At 37.0% G+C, this 18,749-nt stretch overlaps 2 protein-coding genes across 15 annotated transcripts in view; one reads left to right on the plus strand and one right to left on the minus strand.

Annotated features, from left to right (window-relative positions):
• AP4S1 (adaptor related protein complex 4 subunit sigma 1) overlaps positions 1-18,749 on the minus strand; it is a 99,781-nt gene that overhangs the window by 53,374 nt on the left and 27,658 nt on the right. The window lies entirely within an intron of this gene.
• The window catches only part of HECTD1 (HECT domain E3 ubiquitin protein ligase 1), a 61,336-nt gene that overhangs the window by 37,058 nt on the left and 5,529 nt on the right, over positions 1-18,749 (plus strand). For 7 of the 14 annotated variants that reach the window (XM_074542715.1, XM_074542717.1, XM_074542718.1 and 4 more), the window contains 13 exons: positions 1,749-2,585; positions 5,982-6,203; positions 7,874-8,007; positions 9,531-9,687; positions 10,539-10,761; positions 13,208-13,262; positions 13,498-13,680; positions 14,030-14,240; positions 14,322-14,407; positions 14,561-14,688; positions 16,391-16,592; positions 16,737-16,874; positions 17,126-17,733. In XM_074542715.1, the coding sequence (XP_074398816.1) occupies positions 1,749-2,585; positions 5,982-6,203; positions 7,874-8,007; positions 9,531-9,687; positions 10,539-10,761; positions 13,208-13,262; positions 13,498-13,680; positions 14,030-14,240; positions 14,322-14,407; positions 14,561-14,688; positions 16,391-16,592; positions 16,737-16,874; positions 17,126-17,733 (3,184 nt within the window). The remainder of the gene's footprint in view (positions 1-1,748; positions 2,586-5,981; positions 6,204-7,873; positions 8,008-9,530; positions 9,688-10,538; positions 10,762-13,207; positions 13,263-13,497; positions 13,681-14,029; positions 14,241-14,321; positions 14,408-14,560; positions 14,689-16,390; positions 16,593-16,736; positions 16,875-17,125; positions 17,734-18,749) is intronic. The other 7 variants (XM_074542720.1, XM_074542722.1, XM_014266429.3 and 4 more) reach the window with 4 other exon arrangements.

The raw sequence follows: 18,749 nt of genomic DNA on the forward strand, positions 1-18,749 counted from the left end.
CCTGTGACAGCTTTTTTTCGTGTAGAATTTTGAAAATAGGGTCTAATTTACTTTCTTGGTTGTTGTTCACAAGTATAGACAAATGTTGCTTTATGGCTGTAATGATGGAGCAGTACAACTTTGAGTACATAATATGTACTGAAAACTTGTTCTGATTTAAAACTGCTTGTAATTAATATTTTAGGGAAAGAAACTATACAAAACAGAGCCAGTTATTTAGTTGTGCTTTAAAAAAACAATACCTAGTTCAGATATTCATAAAGGGGAAAAATTATACTGTTGAGCTCCTGTATTGAGCTTTTTGTGTTTGATAAAAAAGGCAAGTCATGGAAGAAAAAAATTCAGATTAGCTTCACAACTTTACCCTTCAAAGGTTTAGTGGCATGAAGCTACTCAGCCATAGCTTGTGAAGAAGGAATAAAATCATATGAGAATACCGTGATCTAAACCTGCTCATTTGGGGACGAGATGTCTACTTATCGTATCTGAAAACTTCATCCAGTTTTAGCTACTTTTTCTCCAGAGTGATATTTGTAAATAGCAAATTGCCTGTGATCATCTGTTTCAGTCTAGGAGTGGTGATTTTTGAATAGTTAAAAGCTGAAGGTGTACGTGACAGTAATAAAAATAATATTTTATTTGATATTAGATCTTTCCTGTTTTAGTAAAGAAGAATATGTGTTTATCTGGACCTGATATTTGTTTTGACCTTGTCTGAGATTGGAGAAGATAACTAAGCTTTAGAAATTTCGTTTTTGGATGAAATGGGTTTCAATTAAAGTAGTTACACCAATATTTGCTGCAGTTTAAGATACAGTGAGAAATATTAGAAGGAATTTTATAAGTGACTTGTAGATTGTGGTACATATTTAGACAAGTAGAAATTAAAACATTTTTCCCCATTTCTGTCCTAGTTAGCTAAATTTTGTATGTTACCTTCATTATTGCAGATTTATTATATTTAGCTGTTAAAAAATTTTGCTGCTCAAAATAATAATTTAATAAAGCAACTTTAGAGTAGCATCTCTTTGGAGTTTTGTTCTCGTCCCAGGATAGTTTTTTTTTGTGAAACATACTCTCTTTGCAACCCTTGCAAAGAGTTTATGTAGCCCTTACCTGATTGTCATAAAAGATTTTTTATGAGTAAGGAATGTTTGAGTATTTGGAACTTTCTGAATTAAAAAGCTGGGTATCTATAAATTAGTTCTTTCAATTTAAGAATAAGAAATCTCAAACTAAGCAGTTTCATGACATGTCATCTGTTGGGTAAATATGCTTATCCACAAGCATCCAACAAAGAAAAATATTATTGAATGTCCATGTGATAATTATAGCTTCTTGACAGATGCTATTAAAAGTTATGATAATTTTTAATGTACTTTTAATGTAATGTATTTTTAATAATTTTTGTTACTAGAGATTCCAATTTTGATAGATATGAATAAAATTTTGAGAGATTCTAGTACATCAGGTCCCTTCCTGAAGGAAGCTTTATTTTTGGCTGGATTCTGTGGCCCTGAAGATTAAGGTGGCAAGAATGAGCAGCCTCTAAATTGACAACGTTACAAAATCCTAAATTGTTTAGACTTAAGCACTTCCTTTTTAATTGGCGATAAGGGTTACTTAGTGGTTTCATTGATTCAGACATACAGCCCTTATGAGAAGCTGATCCCACATTGTGGAGCTACTGTCTGACACGCCTCCTGTCTGCTTTCTGCTGGATCTCACAAACTCCTGTCCCTTTCCAGGCTGGATTGATGTCACCTGGGATGCTGGTGGCTCTAACTCTTACCGTATGGGCGCAGAAGGAAAGTTTGACCTCAAGCTTGCACCAGGGTACGACCCTGATTCAGCGGCATCACCCAAACCTGTTTCATCCACTGTTTCAGGCACAACGCAGTCATGGAGCAGCTTGGTGAAAAACAACTGTCCAGACAAGACGACTGCTGCTGCAGGCTCCTCAAGTAGAAAAGGAAGCAGCAGTTCTGTGTGTAGCGTGGCAAGTAGCAGCGACATCAGCTTGGGTTCGACCAAAATGGAGCGGAGATCAGAAAGTGTATTGGAACAAAATATAGTTTCAGGCCCTGACGTCCATGAACCAATTGTTGTTCTGTCTTCTGCTGACAGTGTGCCTCAGGCTGACATAGGGTCATCTTCCAGTGCGAGCACCAGCACCTTAACAGCGGACATGGGAAACGAAAATGCAGAGAGGAAGTTAGGTCCTGATAACTCAATACGTGCTCCTGGGGAGTCCAGTGCTATATCCATGGGAATTGTTAGTGTAAGCTCTCCTGATGTGAGTTCAGTCTCTGAACTGACTAATAAAGAAGCAGCTTCCCAACGACCCCTGAGCTCTTCAGCAAGTAACAGACTCTCAGTCAGTTCTTTGTTGGCTGCTGGGGCACCCATGAGCTCCAGTGCGAGTGTTCCGAACTTATCATCTCGAGAAACTTCCAGCCTGGAGTCCTTTGTACGCAGAGTGGCAAACATAGCGCGTACCAATGCCACAAACAACATGAACTTAAGCCGGAGTAGCAGTGATAACAATACTAATACTTTGGGAAGAAATGTTGTGAGTAATGCAAGTAAGTAAGCTGGTTTTATTTTTAGTTGATGATTTTGTTGTCTCTTTGGCTTTTGTTACACTTGAGTTTGGATTGTGTTGGCTTAATTGAGAAATGTACTTAGAGCAGCCTTGACCTTGTGTAGGCCTGTAGAACTTATGAAGGACTCGTAGAGTTCCTGTCAGCTGAAAAGTGTTACATTGCCCTGTAATGTCAGATCACAGGTACCCATCAGACAGAAAGGAATTTGAAATTGATGATTGAAATTGATGTTGAGTATATGTTTGAGAGAGTATGAATTAGACCAAGAGATGGAAGTCTAGCAACAGTAGCTAATGTCAGGTGCTTAGGCTTTCTGACCTGTGTAGATTTTGCATATTTCTGTTATTTTTCCGTTTTCTCAGGAAGGGCAGCTTGTGCATATTGTGACGTGTCTGAGCATATGAGCTAAGAACAAAGGAAAAAGAACGGCAGTATAATGAAATGTTAGCAGATTGCTCATTTTGTCAAACTGCATAACATACTGTACTCTAATACTGAGTGTGTTTTCTAGAGATTGTTATTAAGGCTTAGATTTGGTGAACTGTTCAGGAATATTAAATGTAGGGAAGTTTGTAGTTAACAGTGTTTTAAATGACATTATATACATGCTTTAAGCATTTGAATGCTCTTAGATTATATGTAGGAGCAAGGTATTAGCAAGATAAGTTGTAAAGATGCTTGTTGTGGGTTCACTCTTTTTTTGAGCATGCTCCCATCAAAGTTGTTGCTTGTTGGGTATTTTGTTCTCTGATGGTGATAGTACTTTAAACAGAGAACTGCATTTCATGGGCTAGGAAAGTTAGAAAAAGTGAAATTACCCAAGCTAGAAAAAAGCATAAATTTCTTGTGAAGGTTTCATTCTTGTAATGATTGTCAGTGAAGCTGGTGAAGGGTCTGGAGCAGCTGTGGGGTGTTTAGCCTGGAGAAAAGGAGGCTCAGGAGAGATACAGCTGCTTTCTGCAGCTCCCTGGACGGAGATGTGGTGAGGTGGGAGCAGCCTCTTCTTACGGGTAGGAAGTTACAGGGCAGGTTTAGATTAGATAATAGGGAGAATTTCTTCATTGAAAGGGTGGTCAGGCACTGGAACAGGAGGCTCAGGGAAGTTGATTTGCCATCCCTCAAAGTGTTCAGAGGTTGTGTGGAAGTGGCACCTGGGAACATGGCTGAGCAGTGAACATGGCAGTGCTGGCCTAACATCTGGACTCAGTCTTTGAGGTCTCTTTCAGACTTAACAATTCTATGACTCTGTGCTTCCTTATTTAGAAATGTGGTGCTTGCTTTTAGCATTTCAAAAGATTTTTAAATACTGAATGTTTTCTTTTTTGATGGGGAGATTTTTTTTAATGTATCCCTATATTTACGTTGTGATACTGGGGATGGGGCCGAAGTCTAACTTGCAATAAAAATGTAAGTAAGATACTCAAAGAAAGCTTTCCAGGAATTGATCCTCTTATAGACAGATAGTGGCTCTGGTTCTGAACTAGTTTTATATTGAGAGGAGAAAAAAAGAGACCACCTTTAAAAAACATGGTAAAATACTTCAACAGCTTATTTAAAATTTCATGAATGTTTGATACTATACACTGTAAAAGTTAAAAATAAGAATGAGTCATAAAAATTTAAGTCTGTGATAAAAATAGTCATACTTTATATTATCTGTCGTGGAGGAGTTATTTTGGTTTATGCTTTTTATATGATTAGAAACTGTAAATGGTAACTCACATTCCTAAAAGAGATCAGAGATTAAATTTGAGCAATCTCACCAGAGCTCAATTAGAGCATTGTAAAAAAATTTGATTTATTAAATTTTATTTTTTTTTTAATTTTTTGGGTTTTTTAGCCAGTTCAGGTTAAAAAAACCCAACCAACCAAACTAAAGACCAGCCAAACCCAAACAAAAACCCCCATCACCAAACAAACCACCCACAGCAACCCAACACCCCAAAAGTCAAGACTCAAATAATGGTTAGTGAGATAAGTCTCTCTGGACTTTCTGTACTGGTTGCATTGAAAACATCAGTATTTGCCAGAAGCTAAGTGATGTCTAGAGTAGCCAATTTCCATTTGCTCTTGAATTTAGAGCAAACAAAATGCTGATGCTTAATGGCTTTTTCTGTTTACTGTAATAGCAAAGAGTTTGCTGTTATTAATTAGCAGAAGGTAAAAGATGTGAATACTGAACAACTTATTTTCAAGCTCTTGAGCAACAAAAGAAAACTCTTTGGTTTTTCACTTCCATGCTTTCATAAAGAAGAACGTAAATTTATTAACAACCCTAAATTTAAAATTTGCACTTTCCCTCATCATGATGCTATGATTTCACACCCCCCTGCATTGTTATATTTTTATTTGCAATTGTTAGCTGTGTTCTTAAGGGGCAGGGATGCATGTAGTAACTGTATGTAACAGAGGAGGAAAGCAGAGATAGTAACTTCCCCGCACCCCCCAAAATAATGAAACTTCTTCTTTTAAAACTGAAAAACTTGCATTTGATAGAGTTCAGAAAAAGTAGATTGAAAAACCTAAGACTTAAATTCTTAGTATAGATGACCCTTCATTTTTTTTTTCCAAACAGTGAATTTAGGGTTTTTAGTGAATTTAGTGAGTCTAGGTTTTTTTACTGAATTTAGTGAGTTTAGGTTTTTTATTGAATTTGGTGAGTCTACAGTGAATTCAGGTTTTTTTCAGTTGTCCGCTAAAATGCATTTGATGTTTTATTTGAATGTACAGTAAGGTAACTTTTAAGTTGTTACTGGCTTATTCTAAAAATTATAAATCATCTAACATATGACATATGTTTCACAGTAGTGTCAGTTCAGGTGTGTTGACTGTGATGAACATATATCTTAGTACTTGTTTGAAAAATAACTAGTTAGAGCTAATTTAAGAACCTTAGAAAAATGCACAGAAATCACAAGTTTCACATTTGATTTAATATGTTCTGTTCCCAATTCCCTTATGTATAATTAATTTGTTTGCACTATATAATATTGTTATTTAGATATTAAATTTCATTTTAGGCTTAAAGACAGATCACAATGTTGGAGTAACAGATTTCAGAAATTCTTTATATATATTGAAAATGAAATTAAGTCATTTCAGGTTTATAGGGGGATTTTGGGGATTTATTTGATAAAATTATTTATTTAAAATGTTTGCAAGGGAATAAGCTCAGAAGTGGGTGTACATGTTGTAAGGTGCACTTTTGCATTGGGAAACCCTTCCCCTTTATAGTCTATTGTTCTTTATTATAAAATAACACACTGATAATTTTTCAACTCCAAATATATTTTTCAACACAGGAGTCATGCATGTAAGTTGTACTCTTCAAGTCATCAAATCATTTATTTTATCTTACCATATCTTTATCTATAGCTTCTCCTCTTATGGGTGCCCAAAGTTTTCCTAATCTGACTACAACTGGTACCACATCAACAGTGACCATGTCTACATCCAGTGTTACTAGCAGCAGCAATGTAGCTACAGCAACTACAGTTTTATCTGTTGGTCAGTCGCTTAGTAATACTCTAACTACTAGCCTAACATCAACATCTAGTGAGAGCGATACAGGGCAGGAGGCAGAATATTCTTTATATGGTAAGTTTCATTTTTCAATGAACATAAGCATTAGACTTCCCATTAATGACTTTCCCTTTTATCCCCTTGTTGTGATTTTCTCATATAGTAGTTTATTTACTGAAAAGCATTTGAAAGTTGAGCTGTTTGTATGTTACTTGTTGTGTAGGGCAGTAAGTAAAATAATGTTAATGTAGTAGTATTTCCTTGTGTTTTTAAATCTTTATTTTCAGCACTTTCTATCCCATATTACTATTATTTATGGTATAGTTTATCTAAGCCCTTGAATATTTTCCCTCATCAAGTTTAGTTCCTAATGTAGTTTGCATATGTACTTCTAATTACAATCAAAATGTCTTTTTTTTTTTTTTTTTTTTTTTTTTTTTTTTTGTTGTGTTGTATAGGCATGCTACATGCAAAGTCTCATGTACCTTGAATTACTCTGATTGAAAAGCATCCACCATTAGGCACATTGTACCCTTAAAATAGCATCCAGGTATCTCAATACTGCAATAGTAATTTCAAAAAATTGGAAAAAACACAAAAATTGTCAGGAGGAAGGAAATTACATGATTTGACAAACAGATCCAGAGTTGTGTGCACACTATTACCTAGAAACAGACTTAGGACAGAGGTTACTTGAGACATAAGAATACAGGGGAAGAAGATTTAGATCATTCGGTCAGTAACACACAGGAATCAAGCTGAAAAAATGAAGTCAAGAAAAACCTGGGTTGTATATTGGAAAATACTTCCTAATGTAAAGTTTATTCATTTGTGAGATATTCATGGAAGACACTTGATTTATTTAAAATATTGTTAGATTAAGATTTTTGTTATATTTTGTTGCCTATTGAAATTGCTTGAAAAATTTCTGGTCATTTCAATGGGTATTGGAATTGAACTGCTTGGAGGCAGTTGATTAATATATCTGCATATACCATTTCTCTTTATATCACCAACAACTGAGCAAGTAGAGTGCATTCACGTATCACTAGGGATGATAGCAGCAATAGGAAAGGTGTTTGGGCAGTATAGATGGTTTCCATGTGCATAGAAAAATGTAGAAGTTCAAAGCTTCATCCCAGTCCACTTAGATTGCTGTGAACTTCTTTTCTGGTTTTGGGAGGTTGTCTTTTAAATCTTAGTACTAAGTGAGTAAAATGGAACTTTGCCTTCAACTTCTTATTACAGTAATTAATTAGCAATTGAATCTTTAAGATATTACTCTTAAATGTTTATATGTCCTTTACATTGTAAGTTAAGGTTTAATCAACATGTTTTTAGTGGAAATTACATCACTCACCTGTTTTTAAATTATTGAGACACAGAAACAGACATGCATTTGTACACTCTTTTCTGGTGATTTTTTGTAATCTCCAGAAGTGTAACTATAAAATTTTATGATCAAATGAGGAACAGATCACTCTTGCTGATCACTATCAATTGTACCAATAGTAAGTGCTTCTATAGTTATGCTGTTGACTAGATCCATGGACATTTTACCAGGTGTATGCTTTTATCACAGATTTTATTCCTGTTTTGCAGTAAGTAATGTTTTCTTTTTCTGGTTTAAGTGGGATTTGTTTTCTCACTGTTCCCAATGCTTCTGTTCTCTATTTAAAAAATTCTGCTTTAAAAGTTACTCTTGTTGTTTGTTCTGTATGTAAATATATATATGTGTGTTATAGATTTTCTTGATAGCTGCCGAGCTAGTACTCTGTTGGCAGAGTTAGATGATGATGAGGATCTACCTGAGCCAGATGAAGAAGATGATGAAAATGAAGATGATAACCAAGAAGATCAAGAATATGAAGAAGTTATGGTATGGTATAGTTAGCATTGACAGTATCTTAATTGACTAACAGGTGCTTTAAAAGTCCACAGATTTTATTTGGCAATAGGAAGTCCTAGCTACAATATTTCCATTAGTTAAAACAAGTTTTTTTAGATTCATTTCTTGCATATGGTCAAAAACACAAGTGTTTTTAAACCCTAGCATACCCAAGAACCTTACAGGTCAGAGTTAATGTCTTAAACCAGGCAAGGAACAAGTTGACAGACATTAGAAATGATGGATCACTAGTTCACAGGCTGATGAAATGGTCTAACTGTGCATATATAATGCTTGCTGCTGCATTTGTAGTGATTCAGTTTGGGGTGTGTTTAACTGTAGGCCTGTATGAAGCAAAAGTTTGCCAGAGGAAATCTTTCTCTTCTAAAAAATACAACAACAGAAAAATCAATGGGGTGGGGGCTAGACAAACCCAGCATGGTAGTTCACATGGTTCTTGCTTAGGCTATCAGGAGTTCTGGCTTTTCATTTGGTTGTTCTCAACTGGTATGAATAGTGCTTGGTCTTATACTATCACTGAAGTGATCAGAATAAATATTGCAAAACCTAAGAGGAAAAATAGAAGGCTTCGCTAATGCTAATTTAATATTTTACAGAATAAATAGAAATATTGTTGTATGGAATTATAGAAACTTCGTCTTGTAATTAATATGCAAATATTTATTTCATTTGAACCAAGATATGTAGCATTTTAACTTACTTTGTTTATGGTTTTAATAGAAACTCAGGTACAGGACTAAACATCTGTTGTTTCACCTTCTGCACGAAGATACAAGGTTAGGAAAAAAATCAAGCCAGTACAACTTAAGTGGATCTACAATGCAGACAGTAACTTCAGTTGGTAGAATATTGATCCATTTAAAAAATGATTTAGTGGCGTTACTATTATTTAAAAGTATAATATATTATATTTATACATTTATAAATTATATTTATAAAAATATAATAATATTATTTTAAAATTATTAAATGGAGTTACCACAGTGTGTCATATGGTCCAGCCTCCTTGCTCAGTTGGGGTCATCCTGGAGCACAGGGCACAGGATTGTGTCTTGATGGTTCTTGAATATCTGCAGGTTGGCACACCACCTGTCTCAGTGTGTGTTTGCTCACACAGCAAAGTTCTTACTCGTATTCAGGTGCAACTTCTGTGCGTCAGATTCTGTTTTTTGTCCTGTTGCTTGGCACCACTGAGAAGAGCCTGGATCCATCTTTTTGACACTGTGTCATCAGATGCTGGCAGACATTGATGAGGTCCCCTCTCATTTGCCTCTTCAGGAGGCCTCTCCAGGAGCTTTACATCTTCCTGACTGAGGAGCCCAGAACTACATACAGCACTCCAGATGCAGCCTTACCAGAGCTGAGTGGAGTTGCAGTTTAGTGTGTGGCTGCTGTATTCATGAACTCTCAATTTTTTAATCAAATTATTCTCTTTAGCAGAACCAGAAAAACAGCTAGGATTTTTTTTTTTTAATTTGCCTTTTTTTTATTAGGAGGAAGAGGAGTATGAAACCAAAGGAGGCCGTAGGAGAACATGGGATGATGACTATGTGTTGAAACGACAGTTTTCTGCATTGGTTCCTGCTTTTGACCCAAGACCGGGTCGTACTAATGTGCAACAGACAACTGACCTAGAAATCCCTCCACCAGGTATGCTGACAAAGTATGTGATGCTTAATCTGGCTTTAGGATGGAGATTTACTGTTAAGTGCCCACTGGATCTGGGGATGCTGTCACTATTCATCAGTACAACATGCTCTTGTGGCTGTGTGGCTTTTCTCTGTTTGAATGAGAGTTTAATCTACCTCTGCAGATCTAAGCATTATTGAGGGAAGAGTAAATTAAGTGCTGTGTAAAATAAGCATATTTAGGAATTTAACTAGGATCATCTCTTACCATAATAAATAATAAAATTTCTTGATACATTAAAGATGTGCTAAAGATGCCTGGTTTGACCTGCAGGGCCTTAACTGTGTTAACGCTACCCAGAATAGTTTTGATTGGAGAAGGTGTGCTGAAACAGTGCAAAGCTGAGGCAGGGATGAGGTAATGCAGTGATGGAGAAGTGTGTACAGCAACAGCACAGCACCTGATCTTGCTCCTTGGCTCCTTAGTTCATTCTTGTTCAAGCACAGTGGAAGTACTCAGAGTTCATTACAGAGAGGAATAAGTAGGTTTTAGCATAGATGGAAATAAGCCACTGCTTATTCTGAAGAACTGAAAGGCAGGTACTGTATAGGAAAAGAATGCATGTGCTGTGATAATATATAAGATGTTACCAAGATACAGGCATCAGTAGGGATTTCAGAAATTTCTGTTAGTTTTGTTCCCATAAAGAAATAGTTCAGTCATAATTTAGTTCATAGTTGGAACTCTGTCTCATCTCTGGCATGTGTGCAGTAAGTCATTACACTTCCTTCTCAAACCATGTTATTGACATTTAGGCCACCTTGTCATGCATTATGTATTTTTTGGTAAGGGTTCTCAAATGGTTTTTGCAGGTACGCCTCATTCAGAACTCTTGGAAGAGGTTGAGTGCATGCCTTCACCACGTTTAGCACTTACCTTGAAAGTTTCGGGTCTTGGAACAACTCGAGAAGTAGAACTGCCCCTAACAAACTTTCGATCCACCATCTTTTACTATGTACAGAAATTGTTACAGCTTTCCTGTAATGGCAGTGTGAAATCCGACAAACTTAGACGGATTTGGGAGCCAACATACACGTAAGCTCACCACGTCTTTATTCTGTGTAGAGAATGCTGTGGCTGATTAGGAAATGGATGTTAATTTTTTAACTCCTCCTCTGTAATAAGCAATGCTAGAATTAGATTTTTTTGGTATTTATGTCAGGATGCTATTACTGGTTTTAAAACTACTGCTGTGCCTGCAAAACCAGGGGAAACAAATCATAACCTTTAGGGATCTGCTTGGGAAAATCCCATGGCGTTATAGTCCTAGCGAAAAATCAACCAGGAGAGTTGGTTAATTTTCTTCAAGGATCACTTTCTCCAGACTTAAGAACAGTCTATCCCAATATGTAGGAAGTCAGACAGAGTCAGTAGGAGAGCTGCATGGATTAACAAAAAAGCATGAAAGGGAAGCATGCAAGGAGTAGAAGAAGGGTCAGGTGATCTAGGAGGAATCCTAGTTGTCCCAACTTGAAGGCAGAGTGTTAGGAAAGCCAGAGCACATCTGGAATTGAATCTGATGATATGCGAATGGCAAAAGGTTAGTGAGCAGTTTTATACAAGTTCATGGGACCCAATGGAATGTACCCATAGGAGCTGGCCATTGTCTGTTATCTTTGGAAGGTCATGAGGGTTGGGAGATACTTCTGAGGACCAGAGAAAAGGAAGTGTCATTCCTGCCTCCCTCAAAGACAGAAAAGATCTAGGGAACTACAAACTGATCAGTCTTTCATCCCTGGAAAGGTGATGGAGATAGTCCTGGAAACCATTTTCAAATGATGAAGGATAAGGAGGTGATTGGAAGTAGGTGGAATGGATTTCTGAAGAGAAAATCATGCTTAACCAGCCTTATAGCCTTCTACTATATGCCTAGCTCAGTGGATGAGAAGAAAGCAGCAGGTATTTTTTTCCTCGACTTTGGGAAGGCTTTCATTGCTTTCTCTCTGTGACACTTAGAAAGTATGGACTAGATAGTGTCTCAAAAATGTCTAACTGTTGGGCTCAGGTGGTTGTGTCCTTGGTGTAAAGGCCAGCTGGTGTACCCCAAGGGTTGATGTGACTCCAGGACTGTTTAAACATCTACATTAGTGGACTGTATGATGGGACAGAGCAGACCCTTAGCTTCCAGACAAAACAAAACTGGGGAGGAGTCACTGTTGGACCAGATGGTTGTGCTGCCATTCTAAGAGACCTCATCATGATGGAGAAATGAGGAGACAATAGCTTTGTGACATTTCACAAAGGGAGATATAAAGTGTGTCAGCTGGGGAAAACAGCTCTGTGTTACGGCTCAGGCTGGGGGACAGCTGCCTGGAAAGGAGGTTGGTGAAAAAGGCCTTGTGGATCCAGGTGGGCATAAAGTTAACCATGAGCTAGTAGTGGAGCCCAGTAGCAAAGAAGATCAGCAGCACCCTGGGCTGCGTTAGGAGAGTTGAGTGAGGTGATCATCCCCATCTGCTCAGCACTGGTGAGTTACACCTGCAGTGCTCTGTCCCAGTTCAGGGCTCCTCAGTACCAGAGGGACATGGACACAGGGGTGAGTCTAACAGGGGGCTGCTAGGATGATTAAAAGGCTGATTGCTTCTGTCATACAAAGAGTCTGAGAGATCTGTATCTGTCTAGCCTGGAGGAAAAAGGACTTGTGGGCTCTTACTGATGTGTATCAATACCTGATGGAGGACATAGGGAAGCCAGACTGTGGACTTTTCTTTGTTGTGACATTTGAGAGGGCAAGAGTTAAAAAGGGCTCAAACTGAAATACAGGAAATTCCATTTAAATGTGATATTTGAGGGCACTTCCTACCTCAATTATTTTCTCAATGTTAATTTGACCTTAATAGCTTTATAGTAATAGACAGAAATTGTAAGACTATGTGATGGGGAGTGTTTTCCATTTACTACCCTAATCAATGTAACTTCTGTCATATTAGAAAAGTGATGTGTATAGGAGTGACAACTGCAGTAAGGAGGGGTGCAGTATTTTTAACTGTAGTTCAGATTTTGTCAGTGCTTTTCTGTTGTGCCTATTTTCTGAGTTGTCTTCTGTCAAAAATTGCATGCTGTAACAAACTGTTTTTTGTTAGAAATAGTTGAGAAACATGAGAAATAGTTGTAAATGTGCATGTCTTCTAAGTTAATGCACAGCAAGCTTCTCTAGGACTTCAAAATTTTAAAGAGTTGGTGCACGTATAGTGAAAAATCTGAAGTTGATTTGGGAAATTGGCACAATAAGGTTGTTTGATTACTCCAGTCTCACTTAAAGAAACATAAATACTTTGCATGACTTATCATGAAAACAGAGCTTGAGAAATTTGCTGCCTCAGAGTCTCTCAGATGTTTACTGCAACAAAGAACAGCTGCTTTTGCTGTTTTACATCACAGTATCTGACTGTCATTGATACCTAACAAGTTGATGTATAACCTCAGAATTTAGAGGATGTGCCATGAGTATGAAGTATTAATTTATTGTTTTGATGTCTAGAATCATGTACAGAGAAATGAAGGATTCTGATAAAGAGAAAGAAAGTGGAAAAATGGTAAGATCTACTTCTGTGTCTTTGTCTTATGGCTGTTTAATAAAAGCAAAAGAATATTGTTGCAGTTTTTGAAATGCTACATTAAAAAAAACTAACAGTTTTCAATTACTTAAAGAATATTAGTGAGTGTATTTGTAAATGCATGCTCCCTTAAAAAAAGACATTACATGTTGCATGTGAAATCTTAAAGACTTTACAATCAGGAAAAACCAACATTTGGTGGTTCCTGTTGTAGGGTTGCTGGTCAGTAGAGCATGTGGAGCAGTACCTTGGCACTGATGAATTACCAAAGAATGACTTGATAACCTACCTGCAGAAGAATGCAGACTCAGCTTTCCTGCGCCACTGGAAATTAACCGGCACTAATAAAAGTATTAGGAAAAACAGAAATTGTTCCCAGCTCATAGCTGCATACAAGGTATATGTCTGCATCCAAACTTTTTTTATTATGAATGGCTATGTGCTTTGTTTTGCAGCTTTAAAGATTCTTGTTGAGGGAGAGCCATGATATTTATAGGGAAGTTGAATGTTCAAAAGCCAGTTTCAAGTTTAGGCTTTGCTGCTCTTGCCTTTTCATTTTAATGTCTTCTGTTAAACATAGTTGTGTTAAAATGCATTTGGGTCGTGATTTGCACCATGCACAATTTGATTAAATGTTAAGTTTGAACACAGTAACTGTTTTTATTTTTTTTCAAATCAGTTTGGAGTACAGTCCTAAAGACAGCAATACACACAGTTTTCATTCTTAACCATTCTCTTTTTTACAGGACTTTTGTGAACATGGATCAAAATCTGGATTGAGTCAAGGGGCCATTTCTACTCTTCAAAATTCTGATATCCTTAGTTTGGCCAAGGAGCAACCCCAGGCCAAAGCTGGCAGTGGACAGAACTCCTGTGGAGTGGAAGATGTTCTGCAGTTACTTAGAATTTTGTATATAGTTGCCAGTGACCCTTACACAACACGGACTTCTCAAGAAGGTAACTTAGTTAGTTGGCAGAGCTTCTGAAATACTTTAATGAAAAGAAATAAAGGAAAACTTTTCTCTTGATTATTTTCAGAAGGAGATGAGCATCCTCAGTTTAACTTTCCACCAGATGAATTCACAAGTAAAAAAATTACTACAAAGATTCTGCAACAGATTGAGGTATTACACTGATACATTATATGCAGTGTATATCTGTAGTGTTGTTTTTATGACCCTGTTATTCTCTTCCTTACCTTGACTGTTGGAAATTATTGGGTTTTTGCCATTTTTGAGTTGTTTCATACATGTTTTATTCCTTGCATTAAACTACAGGAACCATTGGCACTAGCAAGTGGAGCTTTGCCAGATTGGTGTGAGCAACTAACAAGCAAGTGTCCTTTCTTAATTCCATTTGAAACGAGACAGTTGTACTTCACATGTACAGCATTTGGAGCATCAAGGTAAAAAAAAATAAAATACAAGAAGTATGATTGCTTCCTTTTCATTTTTTATGTATAACAGTTTCTAAATTGCTGATTTCCAGAAGGACCTTAATCCTAATGAGACAAATTTTTCTTTCCAAATGTGAGTAATTTTGGATGATGGAAGGAAGAAGATGGAAAAACTCAGAGGGACAAGGAATTTAATTTTTTAACTTCAGCTGAAGACTTGCTTGTGTACTTATATAAGCCAGGTTTTCCTATTGGCCAGTTTGTCTGAGTTACAGTTCATTGCATAAAGGACTACAAAATAGAAAACATTTGGAGAATCATATGAACTAGAAATTTTTTGGAAACATGTACATTTTTATTGTTCCAGCAACTTGTGATTGATTTGGTTCATTTATTTTTAATTCATTAATGTTTTAACAAAACAGGAAAAAACTAAGAAAAGTAGGCTATTTTGAAAGTTACTATATGCTGCATAATGAAACTGGAACAAAATCAGACTTTAAAACATACAAGGGTATTCTCTAGAGTTCTTTGTTACCTCAGAATCATTAATATTTTTATTGCAGCAGTCATAAATTTTAGAGTATGTAGACAGTGTACACCTTTTTGCTGGTATGCTTTTTTGTAACAAGAAGGAAGAAGTAGGTTTTCTTGGCTGTTGCTACACTTGATTTTCCAAATCAGAGGGTAGAGAGAGTTGCCAGAATGACAGTTTTGTCTTACATGCAGTAGAGGTGCATTATGAGGAATGTAAAATGAGGTATTTAGAAAGAAAGAAAAAGGAAGAGAAGAAAAGGTATTAACTTGCAAGACATCAGTTTAAATCTTTTTATTGTGTAAAAATTTTAACTTCTGCAGAAAGATGGTTCATGTGTTGCGGTCTTTTTTGTTTTGTAAGAAGGTTCTTTTTAGAGAAGCTGCATTTTTAAGATATGCCTCAGGAAAGAATGCATGTTAGTTACTTCATAAGTAAAGAGCTTTCTTAAGCTCTTAAGATACTGAAGTAGTTCTTGAAACTCAGCTATTCTGTATGAACTCTGTGTATGCTCTCTGTGTCTGTCATTACATTTGGCTATGTTTTCAAAACAATCAACAGATGGTAGCTTTGAAGGTAGTTTATTGCTGCATAAATAATAATACATACAAAAATTTGGAAATTTGACTTTGTGTGAGTACTGTTATTAAATGTAGCTATTCTTCACTGATATGGGTCAATTTGTCTATGATTGCCCTTGAATTTTGTGTTATGTGTTGCTCTAAGGAGTGTGTTAAGTAAATAACTGCAAAACTTGGTCAGTATCAAGGGGGTGATGTGCAACTGCCTTACAGTATATAATGAAAGGTGTCATATGTGTCTATAACAGTTTTGAGCATCTGTGATTAAAAGCTCAACAGTAAATTCTACCTTTTGTTCTTTCCACTGTAGTGTAAAAACTACAGGAATTCAGATCAAGAATTGTATGTTTTCATTGGTGCCATCATCAGAATCTGGCACTTAGAAATTATTTTGTTTTCTGACTTCATAAAATATGCAGCAGCCCATATTTTGGAGCGTTTCTGGCTGATAAACAGTTTAGTTTGGTTTATACCTAAAAGAAATTAGGAGGCAATTAGTACTTAAACAAGTCACTTTTTATTGGTGACTACTTTCAAGTTTTCATGCATGGAAGACATGGAAGTTTTAAAGAGCTGGTGTTTGGTTTTTCCCCAGAGCAATTGTATGGCTGCAGAACAGACGTGAAGCCACTGTGGAGCGGACAAGGACCACGAGCACAGTGCGCCGGGATGATCCAGGGGAATTCAGAGTTGGACGCCTCAAACATGAAAGAGTGAAAGTTCCGCGAGGTGAATCCTTGATGGAGTGGGCAGAAAATGTCATGCAGATTCATGCAGACAGAAAATCTGTTCTAGAGGTAAAGCATATCTGCCTAGCAGAGCGAGGTTAGATAGCTGTTTCTAATGTACTGGACAGGATATTGAATATCCTGCTCCATTACCAACGCAGAACATTTCACTAAGATTTTCGTTTACTATTAACTTTCCTTATGTTTTTCTAGGTTGAGTTTTTAGGGGAGGAAGGAACAGGCCTGGGTCCTACCTTGGAATTTTATGCATTGGTGGCAGCAGAATTTCAGAGGACAGATTTGGGAGCTTGGCTTTGTGATGATGATTTTCCAGATGATGAGTCCCGACAGGTACATTTTAATTTGTATTTTAAACTGAGTACTTGTGTAAAAAAAATGGAAAGTGAGCTAGACATCAGGTAGGAAGAACACATGTTCATACAGCAGCTAGTAATCATGGTCAAGAATGATCACTGGTCTGCAGCTTGTTTTTTTAATTCTTCCCTTTTTAACAGAGCAGTAGGGTATAAGAAGTTAGTGCAGATGTCTAATAAAATCCACCTTTAATCATGTTTGCTTTTTTTGTCTCTCTCTTAAATCAGGTTGATATCGGTGGTGGACTGAAACCACCTGGCTACTATGTACAGAGATCATGTGGACTGTTTACAGCACCATTCCCACAAGATAGTGATGAACTTGAAAGAATAACCAAACTCTTTCATTTCCTTGGAATTTTCTTGGCTAAATGCATTCAGGACAATAGACTTGTGGATTTACCCATTTCTAAGCCTTTTTTTAAACTCATGTGTATGGGGGACATTAAAAGTAACATGAGCAAGTTGATATATGAATCGCGGGGTGACAGAGACTTGCACTGTACTGAAAGTCAGTCAGAGGCTTCCACAGAAGAAGGACATGATTCCTTGTCAGTAGGAAGTCTGGAAGAAGACTCCAAATCAGAATTTATTCTTGATCCACCAAAACCTAAGCCTCCTGCCTGGTTTAATGGAATTTTGACATGGGAAGACTTTGAATTAGTAAACCCACATAGAGCTAGGTTTCTAAAAGAAATTAAGGACCTTGCAATTAAAAGACGTCAAATTCTAAGCAACAAAAATCTGTCAGAAGATGAAAAGAACACCAAACTACAGGAATTAATGCTGAAGAATCCGTCAGGTTCAGGGCCTCCTCTTAGCATAGAGGACTTGGGGTAAGTTTTCATATTTATTTATATGTAGGCAAATAATCTTGTGTTAGAGAAAGAGGCCAACACATAATTACAAATGAATTAGTAATAAAGCTTAGTTTTTAAATAGCATCATTGCAAGGGGGAATCCATACAGATGCAGCCATATTCTTTTTCTTTGGTTTGAGGATTTTTTCTTCTCACTTGCTCAGTTTCCTAATCTTAAATGTGGCTATGTTGCAATGATGTATGACTCTGGAGACATAAATACTTGTAAAAACAACTGCTTGTAAAATTACAGCTTTAAAAAAAGGGTGATTCAGTAATTTCTTTGCTCTGATAACTTGAAATTTATCAAGTGTTTTGAAGAGCTTTTAAAGAGGACAGATTGACATCTCAGATTGTGTTCCTAGTACAGTGTATAAATCCATGTTAAACAGAGCATGCGTTGACTTACTGTAAAAGACGAAGTACTCATATCTGTGTAAACCCATGTCAGGATGTCATCCTCCTTAGTTTTAAATACTTCCTTTGAAACAATAGTTTTTCTACCATTGTATTATAATCATATTGTGCCACAAAAATTGTGTAGTGTCAGAATTCAGTAATTACTTAAGGCTTTGGAATCATAGACTGTCCTGAGCTGGAAGGAACCCCCAAAGATCAACCTGCACAGCACCATGCCCAAGAGTCACACCCTGTGCCTGAGAGCATTGTCCAAACACTTTCTGAACTCCCCCAGGCTGATGCTGTGATCCCTTCCCTGAGGAGCCTGTTCCAGTGGCCATCCATCCTCTGGGGGAAGAACATTTTTCTAATACCCAACCTAACCCTCCCCTGACCCATGAGGCCATTCCCTCATGTCCTGTCACTGTCACCACAGAGAAGAGCTCAGTGCCTGCCCCTCCTCTTCCCTGTAACTGCAGTGAGGTCTCTCCTCAGTCTCCTCTTCTCCAGGCTGAATAGACCAAGTGACCTCAGCCACTTGTGTGCCTTCCTCTCTAGACCCTTCCCCATCTTTGTAGCCCTTCTGTCAGTGA

Source organism: Zonotrichia albicollis, chromosome 6 (assembly GCF_047830755.1).
Source record: "Zonotrichia albicollis isolate bZonAlb1 chromosome 6, bZonAlb1.hap1, whole genome shotgun sequence".
NCBI lineage: Eukaryota > Metazoa > Chordata > Aves > Passeriformes > Passerellidae > Zonotrichia > Zonotrichia albicollis.